The following is a 14,167-nucleotide window of genomic DNA, read 5'->3' on the forward strand; positions in this document are numbered from 1 at the left end:
GCCATTTGACCATTTTCAATCTAACAAAATCCCCCAAGACAGCATGTGTGTCATGAAAATCTCATCTGAAACCCACATAAATAAAATCGTTTTAGGCAGGTTAGAGCAGTGCCTTAAAGCAGAAAGCTGAAATAGGTTTCATTACAAGTTTCACAGACTACAATTCCTGTGGCTGACTGAGTGAAATGTGATTTCTCTGGTTTCATGAAATTCCTGACAGGAAATTTTTCAGCTATATTCAATTTAGTTTAATTGTATGATGCCATAAGAAGTATAAAGTCTATGGATCATGATTCGGTCATAGCTTTCTTTTAAAGAAATTCTGTTAATTAAGTGCAATAAGAATCACTAAATACAGTAGACAGACAATAATACAGTATTCAACAACACACTCACGCCAACAGCTGAGTGTTTCAGCATATAGTCAGAAAGATAGTCAGAGGAAATAACAGAGCTTTCACTCACTTCAACATTTGTGAGTAGCACACATGCAGGATGCTCCTGAATTCAATGAAAATTGATACATTTGTCTGATATTGGAGCAAACTGACAAAATCATCTTTTCGTTGGCACAGCTCAGTGGTATAAACCAGCTCCCTGCGGTTACAAGGCTATTTCAGACGATTTATGGAGCTGCAGGGGGATTCTAACAATCCATTTGCTTTTCTGTTTTCTTTATTTGTACCTCCTCTCAGAGGTCTGAGTCCTGCCAGTCAATATGTGATTTATGAAGCTTAGTGGTATTTAGCAGCTCTCTCCTTGAGCTCATTCTTTCCCAACAAATGACCTAACCTATAAAGCACCCTGTAGACAAAGCCATAGTTCAGCAGCACCATTGCCATTTTCAGTGGCTTAAGCCCAGTCAGGCAAATACCTACTTTGTACACACAGTGCATCAGTGCATCTGTTATCATACTGCAGTCTGAGATATTTCTCAACTTATCTTTGAGAGACAGGAAGAGGAAAATTGACCCCAAAAATTGGGTTGTGAAGTTGAAAAGGCTCTACAGAGAAGATTCATTTCCCATAAAACTCAGGGTTGTCTCTTTTTTGTCTCCAGCATGCAGAGTTTCTGTTTTCTGTTTATCAATCTCTCTCTGAATCTTCTTCCTCTCAGGTGTTGACCACTTCTATCACCATCACACACCTTGACTGAGCAGACGGGAGAAAGACAAGAGCAGGAGGATGAGAGTGAGAGGCAAAAGACTGCATTCATCATCATCAAGATTGGTTTACAGAATACAGATTTAAATCGTTCCAAAATGCCGTCAAAGTTTCCTTCCTGCAGGAGTGTGAATCAACTCATTAGAGAGCTACGGTATCACATTGAATTATCTGTGTTCCTGGGAAGACGTGCACAAAAAACAGCAGCACTGGCTTCTCCTCGCAATTTGCAATTTAGCTTAATTCAACAAGACATGTCACAGTTTCAAGCAACATAAGAAGATATGTACAATGCAGAACAAAGACTCTGATTACATTTTTTCGGAAATGATTATGAACACTTCCTAGTACACAGGTATGGGACAATAATCAACATACAGCAACTGGATGTCAATATAAAGAAATCACTAGTGGTAATAACTCTGAACAGGCTTATAGTATTATTGCAAGAAGTGCCTTTATTGCAATAACCAGCTCTGGCCATGAGGTGTCTCTGCCCACCTGATGAATGTAAGCCCCATATTCAATCTCTTTTAGCTCTGTTTTTGGTCTCCACTGAGGGAAATATCTGGCTCTTTAGCTGCTAAATTCCTAATTATGTCCACCAGCTAGCTGCTAACTCTGTCACTACTGGGGAGGTCAGTTTAATAGCGCTTACTGCCTACTACTGCTTGAAACATTGCGTGTTTGAGTAGCAAGAGTGAGCCAAAACAGCAAAGTTGCCGGCAATAAAACCAAAATAATGAGCTGAAAGAGGCTAAAATGCTTCATAGAAATGAGTGGAACAGCAGAGTTGGGTGATAATTCTCTGTCAGATCATCACTGACTGACCCCTTTTTTATATAACACACAGTTACTCTATCCATATGAAAAATATTGATTAGTTTAGCTTTAAAGTGGCCCTACATGTTTTTCTTCACCTGTAAAAGTGTTTATATACTCCAAAACAACTGAAGGATTTCTCCCATAGGGTGCCAGTAGAATGAATGACAAACTACTGGTGTAGAAGTTCAGTTAGCGCACACCAGATCTATAGATGATATGGTTTAAACAATGTATTTCTCAGCGAGCCTCTTCAGGTTTGCTCAGCAAGATTGACGATTGACTGATTGTCGGTCAAGACTGACTGATGGGTGAATCTGAAAAGCTTGACACAAAATGTGTTTTTTGTTCCAAAACAACTCTCTTCTCTCATGAAGAAATAAAGAATTACATCCAGAGATCTGGTGCACAGTGAGACCTGAATTTGTGCAACAGATGTTTACATTTGTTTGTGATCATCTGGTTTGGGCACCCCATGGTCAAAATTTATATTACTGTGAATAGGAAAGTGAGTAGAAGATGAAATTATCTCGAAAAGGCATAAAGTTAAAGATGAAACATTCTTTCAACATTTTAAGCAAGATTAGTGTATTATTTTTGTTTTGTACAATTTTATAGTGAAAAAAAAGGAAGGGAGTACCATACAAAGGTCTGAGCACCCCAAGAGATTTGAGCTGTAAGATAACTCTTACCAAGCTCTCAGATCATGTTTGGCTTGTTAGAGCTGGGGCTTGTTCACAATCATCATTACAGAAGGCCAAGTGGTGCAAATTTCAAAGCTTTATAAATACAATGACTCCTCAAACCTTGTCCCAACAATCAGCGGCCATGGACTTGTCTAAACAGCTGCCTAGCAGTCTGAAAATTAAAATAATTGATGCCCACAAAGCAGGAAGCTATAAGAAGATAGCAAAGCGTTTTTAGGAAGTTGTTTCCTCAGTTGGTAATGTATTTAAGAAATGGCAGTTAACAGGAAGGATGGTGGTCAAACTGAGGCATGGAAGACCAAGAAAACTCAGAGAGAATTGCTCGTAGGATTGCCAGAATGGTAAATCAAAACCCTCGACCTCAGGAAGATCTAGCAGACTCTTGAGTGGTGGTGCACTGTTCCACTGTGCACTGACACTGACACCACAAATATGACCTTCATGGAACAGTCATCAGAAGAAAATATTTCTTGCCTCCTCAATACAAATTATTCAGTGTCAAAAGTTTGCAAAGGAACATCTAAACAAACCTGATGCATTTTGGAAAACAAGTCCTGTGTACCGATGAAGTTAAAATAGAACTTTTTGGCCGCAAAAGTATGTTTGGAGAGAAAAAGGTGCAGAATTTCATGAAAGGAACACCTCTTCAACTGTTAACCACGGGGGTGGATCGATCATGCTTTGGGCGCTACCATTTCACAGGTGGAGGGAAGAATAGATAAAATTAAATACCAGCAAATTCTCGGAGCTAACCATCTGTGAAAAAGATGAGGATGAAAGAAGGATTTGCTTGTACAACAGGATAATGATCCTAAAGACTAAAAATCCAAGTACTGACCACGCAGGTTGCCCAACTTTGGTTTCGGGCCCTTTTTCTTGTTTTTAATTTGAAACTGTAAAAGACGGAAAGAAGACAGTAATCTTGCTTAAAATATCAAAGAAATGTGTCATCTTTAACTTTATGCCTTTTGGAAATCAGTTCATCTTTTACTCACTTACCTATTCAAAGCAAGAGAAATTTTGACCCAACTTTTTAATGCCCCTGTAATTGTACAACAAAGTTACATGGAATGCATCTTACAACACTAGGCAATGGGGGTGCCTCTATGGAAGAAAATATAATGAGTTATAATGTGTTACAGGTAAGATGCTTGCATGAGAAATTATATAGAAAGGTGAAGAGGTTATGTATTGCTTTGTAGCGACTTGACAGTGTCTGCTGTCGAGTAGTTACAGGTAAGGATGCTCATTTGGAGGAATGCTGTATCCTGACTGAGTGAACATCCCCCTCTGACCCCTGGCACAGTACAGGCATGCTAACACGCTCAACCATCTGTTCAATGCTGCCGGGCATCAGGGTCTGCTGTGTCGCCCTACTGCGAAAAGACCCCAGGAGACGCCACCAGCTCCTCTGTATGACTAACCTGCTGACCCCCCCCCCACAAACACACCCACACCCACACCCACACACAGACACAATATGGCGAAGTGGCACATTGAATGACTCAAAGACACATACACATGCACATACAATCTGTCTAGCAATCCCAGCGGCTCCCTATCTAGACGCCTTGCAACAAACAGTCCTACACACACAAACACACACACACATATACAGCAGGATGAAGTAAGGCAGTACAGGCTCACTCAGTACCTGTAACTAAGTACATGCTGATTTGATATTCACTATCAGTATCTGTCTATAGTCCTGGTTGAAATTATTGGCAACCCTGAATTGTAAGTACAGAATTTAGAATATCTTCAGAAATAAATGCAAATTAACCAAGTTTGCATAATCAGAATATTTAATAAAATGTCCAGTTACTGAACAACAACACAACAAATGCCTATATATAGTGAAAATAAAAAATATAGACATAAAATGTACACTTGACACAAGTATTGGCACCCTTTTGATGAATTTAAATTAGTCCCTCAAACTAAATAAATAAACAAACAAGACTCAACTGTGCTTAATTTTCAGTTTCACATGACTTGATTTAACCAACTAATGATGGTTTTACTGCATAAAAAAGGGGGTGATTGTTTCCAGTTTCTTTTTCACAATGGAGAAGACAAGAGAGCATCAGAAATTCTATTATCAAAAAACAAACCGATTCCAAAGGCTACAAGGTATTTGCCAAAGACCCTGAAATCCCTGTTTCAACAGTTTGTAATATGCAAACTGGTGATGCGGATTGTGGAAAAAACACCCCGCACACACACCTAAAGAGCTTCAGGCTGACCTGGAGCAATCTGGTGTTGTGGTTTTAGCCCCTACCGTAAGTCGCACACTAAACCAAGTAGGGCTCCATGGGCAAAGGCCAAGGAGGACACCACTATTGAAAGAAAGGCACAAAAAGGCAAGACTACTTTTTGCAAAAACTCTCATAGATACGCCACAGTCTTTCTGGGATCATGTTCTATGGACAGATGAAACCTAGATAGAGTTCTCTGGGAGTGCAGTGCATCAGTTTGTTTATAGGTGACAAAATGAAGCCCATAAGGGAAATAACACCATACTACAGTAAAACAGGAACTGTACTTCATGTAAACTTTATATAAAGAAATATGATAAAGGTTGTAGCAGTAACAAGCCTGAAAAAGTGTGCCACAACAAGAGGCTACGTGTTTCAGGAACTCTGCTACAGGAACAGTTTAATATTTTGGGAAATATGCTTATTTGCTTTCTTGTCTGAAAATGTCTGTAAATACGAAGCTTCAGCCAGGAGATAGATAGTTTATCTGGCTCTGTTAGTTTTAGCCTGGCTCTGTCCAAAGGTAACAAAATCCCGCCACCACATCTAAGGCTCACTAAAGAAACATGTAACGTCTTGTTATTTTAATCAGTACACAATCAGTCTTTATGAAAATCTAATGAGCTAGGTAGCTTCTTATCATGCACAGATGAGAAAAAAAGCCAATTTCAAACAATTTCTTTTAGACAACAAAAGTGTAGAGCTGATAACAGAAAAAATTGGTAAATTTAGAAGAACAAGCGCTTTTTGTATTTAATGTGGCATTTCAATGCTTAGCTGCTTAACTGAACCTCTAAAACTTTGCCAATTGTTGCCAAACCAAAATGTATATTCACAATGTATTTATTATATGTACATACCTTTATGTACAAGAGAGTCAATGAATTTAGTCGTAAAAGTGAGTTTAAAATTTATTTAATGAGATCCAACAATGTGTCATTACTAAATCTAACATAAGAGAGCAGCAGTATTGAAAAACTAAGTGTTGTTGTGAAACGTATGTATTCACTGATCGGATTTTAAAAGAGATAGTAGTAGTCAAGTCAAGTCAATTAACTTATATACAGAGTGGACTTAAGTAGCGGTGGTAGAATTATGATACAAAGAAACAGATTTAATTGTAGAAATTAAGTAAATATAGTACATAACATACACTATTAAGTAATTACTAAGTGTAATAACTTGAAGAGTTTAAGTGGTATTTCCCATTTTTATCCTGAAGTGCTACACTGACTGTGTGACCACAGTACTTGCATGCCACTTCTGCAGCACATAAGCAATAACAAGAATACTCAATCAACATTTCTAAAGCGTCAAAGAAAGTGTTAAATTTCAGCAGAAGAAATCTATGGGGAGCTGAGAAGCATGGCGCACCGCAGATTTGTTCCTTCTCATTTCATACAGTCGTTCTCCCTCCTCCTTTGCCTTCCTCTCCCCCCAAAGGACTGTAAAAGTAAGAGATGAGGCAGAACAATAGTCCAGACATGGGGAGCCGAGTCTTCAAGGCCAGCCACTTGTTACAATAAATTAATTATTGTGTTAAGAATGACTTCACCAGAAGGAGGTGGTGGGCAAAAAAAAAAAAAAAAAGTCTCAGACCTTAAATTTGTTTTCTGTCTCTCTTTCCGAATGTGTTTCTGAATAGAGCTACAGGGTGGCATGCAGAAAAAAGAGCTTTGGTGCTTCACAGAAAATGGAAAATCACCCTCCCATTCAATGCATTTCTCCCCAGGTCACTTTGTGTGGAACTATATTCTCATTATATGTTATGTTGCTAGGAAGAAAAAGGTTCTGTGGTGGAAAGTTTGGCACGGCTCTTCACTTAGTCATCTCCACCAAAGTGTCTGCTTACACTGATGTAGTCATTTTAACAAATGTTACCCAAGGTTGGCAGCACACACCCAGGGGCCAGCCAAGTCGCAGTCAGTAGTTTTTGTTTATTGTGGAGCCCATAATTTTCAAAAACTATCAGTTATGTAACACAGCTATTTCAGGTTTGACTAAATTATACAGCATCAATCAGTGAATGAAGTGGAAAAAAGATGGGGATGAAAAGAACAGAGCATAAATATACCGATAAGAGTGTTAGCATAATGAACAGATGGGGAGCCTGAAAGACACTGGATCAGTGGCTGATGTTAGATCTCATGACGCCACTGAGCAGAGATGAAGAAGAAGAAGAGGAGTATAGTGGAAAATAAGGGGCAGTTGTGCTCCAGGCATTCCTCTCTGTCACTGAGGTTTCCATCACTGTCAGTTGCCTCTATTGGAAGAGAGAGTGTACAGTTGGCCATGGCTTGTGGGGTAATGAATGTAGAAAGATAGAGTGGGGGAAATACAGTATAAGAACAGGATGAGGAGATACATTGTGAAGGGCGTGAAGGAGGAGAGAGGCCAGGAGGAAATGGATGGTTAGAGAAGCTGAAGAGAACGATATAGGGAATGAAGTAATAATCAAGAGCAGAGGGAGAGGGGTCATAAACCCAGAGACACTGTTGAGGAGCCGACAAATAAGTGGAGATCAAAGGGTAGTGGATGTCACAGTTCAGCTGCTACACAGGCTCTGACGGAGAGGAGTCCAGCTGCACGTTTAGGATTTCCCGATGATCACAGATTTTAATTGCAGATAGCTGTCCCATGCAGGGAAACTAAACACCGTTCTGACCTACATAACACCACAATCTAATCCAGTTTTCTTCTCGCCTTTTATTATAAACCACTAACAATAAAACATAAGTAATGTGGTGGTTAAACAAACGGGTAGCCGTAGCTGTCATGGTTATCGGTGACTCATTAAGAGTTTTTAGAGTTGAAAGTTAAGCGTCACAGCGTACCTGCAACAGAAAGTGAGCAGACAATTTTAGACACATTTGTAGGCGCTTGATGCTCCACAGTGTGTGCTAATGCCTGAATACTACTGGATTTTTAAAAGGTCAATATCAACATATTTGAGAGTTTAAAGTAGCTATAATTAATATTTTTCTAATAATTGATGATGTAACCACTTGAATGTGACAGCGATCACTCATAGTGACGAACTTGGAAATAGTTAGCACCCACTCTGCAGTTCCCCTCAGCTCTATGGATTTTTGTAACATCTTCTTACTAATGGTTTTGGTTTGGTTTTTTGTTTCATGTCACAAGATATTTGTATTGTCATCGCAAAGCCCAAGTGATAAGATGCCAGTGGTGTGTTTGTAACTTGTTGCACTGCCTCCAGGTGAGGTCCAGAAATCATTTAATGCTGGTTCAAAAAATTGTGACAATATACACTATGTACTTAGTGGGACATTTTGCAGTCAAAACACAAACACTATTCGTTAAATACTTTCATAAAATACTTGATTGCACCGCTCTCTCCCTAGTTTTCTGTCACCCTCCCACTATGGCTATCTAATAAAAGTATAAAATGCTCCAATCAGTGAATGATGCATTTCTGTACTGCAATCAACATATTCGCTGATACTGACTGTGATATATCTGTGATTAACTAAAATCGTGCCATTTGCTGGGCAAACGTGATGAGTGGGTTAAAAACATCATGTGATTCTGTTAAAATTTAACTTTCTTAACCTTATTGGGTTATTTTGTTGTTACTTTGTTACTCTTTTTTTTGTTGCTATACCCAGTCTCTCTTTAATATTCCTTTGCTCCCATGAGCATAGGATGCCAACAAACAGTAACAATGCAGAAACTCAGCAGGCATATACTCATTTGTATGCAGCACCATGTTTTGGGAGTTTCTATTTTGGGTGAGGTTGAGTTTGTTGCAACTCAAAAATGAGAGACGGAGCCAGAGAGAGTGAGAATTAAATTACCAATACTTTGACAGCCCAAGTAAAATTCTCAGCAGCGACCTCTGAGCTTAAAAGTGTTCTGGAAGCACTCCTCCTGTCTCTTCTTTCCATATAAGAGGGTCTTGAGTGGAACAAGGTTTCACAGAGCTGAATTAAGGGTGTGATAATAGGATTTCCCGAAAACAAATTTATGCAATATTACTAGCGTTTGCACGCATGCTTTGCTGCTTCAGTCATGTGGTGTGATTGAAATGGAAAGCACCTGCTGTATGACACACGGCCTCACATGGATTATATTGAAGAAAGAACACCTAATCTGTGCTGCCCTTTCTATTTCATAAAGAAGATACTCATAATGTTTTCATACATTATAAAAGATAAAGAGATATGGTCTCAGTGGGTGTCAGTCTCAAGATACTGGGGGGGACATACAGTTTTACAGAGCAGACATTGTATGACTACATAATATTGTCTCACTTCAGCGTTTCCCATTATGGACAGACACCATCTTTAGACCCCTACAGACATCATATACATCACACACTCCATTTACTGTAACATATCTCCAGTCATCTATAGCAGGGCTTTTTTTTTCAATATTCAGTGAGTACACTTAACTTCTCAAGCACCCCTGATGTGAGTACCAGCTCCAGCCCCAGGCACCATGTCATTAATGGAGAAATGGCGCACAAAGAAGGCCCTCATTTCTTTTGATTTGACTTCTGAAGGAGGAGCCAAGAGGTTGTTAGATTTATAGGAACCGATGAGAGAAACAGCAAGAACCTATCATATTCCTTCTGTCATATCCAATCAACAACTCTTTTTGGTCACCTCACTGCATGCCTGGTAATATACGCATGTTGTTACATTCGTTGTGTGTAAAAAATCAGTTCGTCTTTATTATTCTAACTTTAACTTTGAGTTTACTTATTGTCAAACAGCCACATTTGACTAAAGCAGCTATATATTTTAATTCAGCAGTTTAAGTTTTACAGCTTGCAACTTTTTCTGGCCACAGCAGGCAGCTTTCCTTAGTAAAAAAAAAAAAAAAAGCTCTAAAAACCCCTCTGTATGCTATAAATATAAATGATAGATATAAGTAAGCAACGAGCTGGTGAACATAGTGGAGCATTTAAAAGCTAAAGAGCCAAATATTTCCATCAGGAGTTGCTGGAGACCAGAACAGAGAAGGTAGAAGATTCATCATGTGGCCACAAACACAACTCCAAATAAATGTGTGCTTTAAATAGACAACTTTTAGTTTGTTTTTTCTTAACAGTGCTATCAACTTGAGAGATGACAATGTGTCATTTCTGTGTTCCCTGTGTAAAATATTCACAGTGTCCCCACTTCTTCTGTCACCATCAAATGACTTGGTACAGCTTCCCTGCAGGAGCCACTTCTTTCATCTCTGCAGGACCAAACTACATTCCCACTGAACCGCAGTGATTAAAAGCATCCACTCCAGTTTTTCAAACCTCAGAGCTGACCTTTGCAACGAAAACCGGTCCATTGATCAGTAAACCAAAACCAAAATAAGTCCTATGCTATCATCACATGACCGTCAGAGGAGCTGGAAAGCAAATTTGGTAATGAAAAGATGTAACTGCCAGTGATTTTGTCCTATATGTTAAAACCGGCAGTGATTGTTTATTGCTGCAAACCAGTTTAAAGCTACACTGTTTTTTTTCCCCTGTTGTTTTGTCCAGTAGTGAAGAAGGTTTTTATCCTTGTCTGATTAAGGAATAATAACTAATATAACTTTTTATACATGAGTCTTTATTCACGTATATGACATGTTGATGAGTGAAAGCACCACTTAACCATCACATATAAAACAATAATGGAGAGTGACAAAAAGGCTTAAAACATGAATGGCAATTTACTACTGACAACTTTGATCAAAGTTTTCTCTTACATATAACCCCCTATTCTATTAAAAACCATTGATCTGCATAAATCCCAGCACTGATTTGTGAACTTTGAAGACACAAACTGAACTTTTCTTATCGTGTCTGAAAAACACTGTGCTTTTAAATCTCTGGGCAATATGTAATTCAGTTACTGTGCTTGGATAATCACACCAGAGACTCTGATAAATGAATCTAATTAAATGAATTTTTCACAGGAAGAATTCATTAGGAGAATCGCTGATTCAAAGTCGTTGTTGAGGTCTAATATAAAAATATAATGAAATATGATATTCCTCCTGCCAGACTGTTTGTTTCACAAATATTTCTACTGCTATGCAAATGCACAGCATCTGTCCGTTTTATTGTTCAGAATGATTCTACTTACAAAACACACATGAAACAGATCTGGACCTTTTTTGATTTACTGAGTCATGCAAGAAGCTTATTCTCAAATAAAGGCTCACGAAAAGTCTTTCAATCTGGGACTGACGCAAAAATAGAGAACAGCAATTGGAATGGTAATTCTCAGGACCTTGAAGTGAAAGCAACAAGGAAGGGAGGACATAAAATTAAACAAAAAATTTAGGAAAGAAAGGAAATCTCTCAAATCAAAGACAATTCTGTCCATTGAGAAAGGAAGAAAATTCTGTCATATTTACTTCTTCATTTTCTTATTTGAGGAATACACTTGACAAGCAGAAAGAGGTGGAAGGTGACCATCCACATGTACAGTATCTGCACTCAACCCATCTGGAGCCTTATCTTGTTTTGTTCGAAATTTGATAGTAGCCTTAGATAGAAGTGAAAAAGACTGTAGCCTCTTTGCTTGCAAAGAGTGAATTTTATTTAACTGATGCTTTCGCTTTCGCGTGAATAAACTGAGGCGCAGAGAGAGGGGAGGATGAACACAGATATACACATTTCAAGCTCAGAGCTCTTTCTCAGGCTTCAGCAAGCAAGGAGAAGGAGCACCGAGCTTTAAACACATTGCATATCTGCATGTTAGGTTTCAGCCACTTTAGTGTTCAATACGTGCTTCTGTTTATTCGTGGTAGTCTAAAGCACCAATAACAAAATGTACACCCTTTACAAGTAAGGGTTATCCAATCTTTCTCACTTTAAATCATGCTCTGGACTACGTAGGTGGTCCTTTTTGTCCAACAGTTTTTGATTTGGAAGTCTTAAACCCACATTAAGTAACCTTTATGATTTTAACATGATATCAAAGGACTCGGTGTAATTTGAAAGGGTCACTAATAACACCGAAATGCCTGAGAGAAACACCCGCCTCTTCAGGTTGTTGCAGTTATTTGCCTCTTTTAGCTCATTGCTTTGGTTTTTCAGCCCACACATTTGCTATATGGTTGAGTGCTACAGCTCTCATTGATCCAACACTTCCTTAGAAAAATATATGCTGTTTCCTGCAAATAAGCTCAGACGAAACAAGTTAATGGTGAAGAAGGTCAAGGAGCTTAAGACCCAGGTATTTTTCGGAGAAGGTAATGGAGTACACCACAGTTTAAAAGGCCACCAAATATTAGACACACATACTGTACATGTGGCCAGAAACACAATATGTTGGTTTCTGCCTGCGACGTTCAAATTGACAATAAACACACAGCTTTCGCGTTGATTTCATGAGACTGAAAACACAACATTTTGCTAACGCGATAATCTTAAATCCTGCCTCAAAAAAGAATAAATGTTTGTGTGTTTGCTAGGTCTTCAAACTAGATTGTAATCCATGTTCAGATGATACCCTTTGGTAGCAAACACACACCATATCACAGCCTGTCTGAATGTAGTTTGAAGTAAACAAACATTTGCTTGTACCAATTACACCTTGATAAAACGAAATTAGAGTAGTGGTTTGGGCTCATTCAGCCCCATAGCAGCTAAAAATGAATTAATGTGGCTTTAAATAGAAGCTACGGTCCATTTACATTCTACCAACCATTATCATCTTTCAGTGGATAACTCTCACTATGATTCCAGACAATTTGAACCTTCATTATGGATGTATGAGCAAGCAAAATACACATCTCTGTTGTGCACACATAAGTATCTGTGTGTGTCTGAGTGTCATTATAAATGTGTGTGTGTGTGTGTGTGTGTGTGTGTGTGTGTGTGTGTGTGTGTGTGTGTGTGTGTGTGTGTGTGTGTGTGTGTGTATACACATTTTTGTTACCTCTTCTGGACCTTTTCCGGCATAAACACCAACCTTGTTGGGACCAGTAGTCCTCATGGGGACCAAAACATGGTCATAATGAGGCAGAACGTCATTTCTGAGGTCCTGGTTAAGGTTAAGGGTAAGTTGTGAATTGAGGTTAGGTTATGGTTAGGATGTCCACAATAAATGGAAGTAAAAGCAATGTCCTAGCTGTGACAGTGGGTAGGATAGCTGTGCAAACTTGTATGTATGTGTGTGTGTGCGTGCAATGTACCATGTGACTGGTCTTCCATGTGTCCCAGAGTTTCGATCTGCTCCACCAGGTCATTCGAGTTCCACTGACTCATGCCCAGCAAAATGGCGCTCTTCCCCTCCATAACATCTGCTGGGACACACACCCACACACACACAAACACAAGTACACACACAAACACACACACACACACACACACACACACACACACACAAAGAAGAGTAAGAAAGTGCGGCAAAGAATAAATCCTAGTCCTCTCTCTGCATATCAGTAATACGGTAAATCGTTGTTCTTGAGGCTCAAACTGACCAAAGCTATACAACAGACCGGATTTTACTTTTCCTCAGGTGCTCAACTGACATCTCCCTCTCTCTCATGTTAGTTTTGTGGCACCTGTTAGGGTGGACAATTTCCACCTTTAGCAGAGGGTGCACACGACTAACACAGTTCTAGTTTTGTGCCAGCTGGGCTGGGTCTCCGCTCCATTTACATTTGGCTTACCGAACAGTGAATGCTGCTTGTGCCAAACTGAATAGACAGCTTAATGTGAGGCAAATAAACAAAAAAGCACAATGCCACAGGAAAGCCAACAACACGGCAAACACCAAAGTCTGGTTAACACATGTGCTTCACATGGCTTGTCAAATGGAATAACTGTTGTGCTGCCTTTGCCAACACTTGCAAGGTGTCCAAAGATTAGACTTAAATCTGGCCTGAATGATATTTAAATGATATTTATATACACAATAAAGTCAGGGATGTAACATGTTTATTAAGATGGCCTACACCAACCTCTGTGAGAAGATTATTACACCTTCAGCCACAATACTGGCTGGCGGCTGTTTGATTATTAGCTGATAAAGATTCAGTGCCATACGTGCTGCATCATGTGTTGCCTGCACTCCATTTAAAGGTACCCTTTAGAGTCTTCTTGTAAACAAACAGTTATATTTACATTCTGTGTTTTCTTGCAAAAAGTCAGTGTGTGTTGCCTTGAGACCTAACAAAGGTCATTTGAAAAGTGTTTTGTTAATATGATGAAACCTGCAGTGTTTATGTCAATGTTTACATCAGCTAGCAGTC

At 39.1% G+C, this 14,167-nt stretch overlaps 1 protein-coding gene across 2 annotated transcripts in view; it reads right to left on the reverse strand.

Annotated features, from left to right (window-relative positions):
• The window catches only part of pitpnm3 (PITPNM family member 3), an 84,384-nt gene that overhangs the window by 39,663 nt on the left and 30,554 nt on the right, over positions 1-14,167 (reverse strand). Inside the window, exon 3 of one of the 2 annotated variants that reach the window (XM_040130046.1) lies at positions 13,106-13,213. In XM_040130046.1, the coding sequence (XP_039985980.1) occupies positions 13,106-13,213 (108 nt within the window). Of the gene's footprint in view, positions 1-13,105; positions 13,217-14,167 lie in introns of both variants that reach the window. The other variant, XM_040130045.1, reaches the window with a different exon arrangement.

The sequence above is a fragment of the Xiphias gladius genome, chromosome 7 (assembly GCF_016859285.1).
Source record: "Xiphias gladius isolate SHS-SW01 ecotype Sanya breed wild chromosome 7, ASM1685928v1, whole genome shotgun sequence".
Taxonomy (NCBI): domain Eukaryota; kingdom Metazoa; phylum Chordata; class Actinopteri; order Istiophoriformes; family Xiphiidae; genus Xiphias; species Xiphias gladius.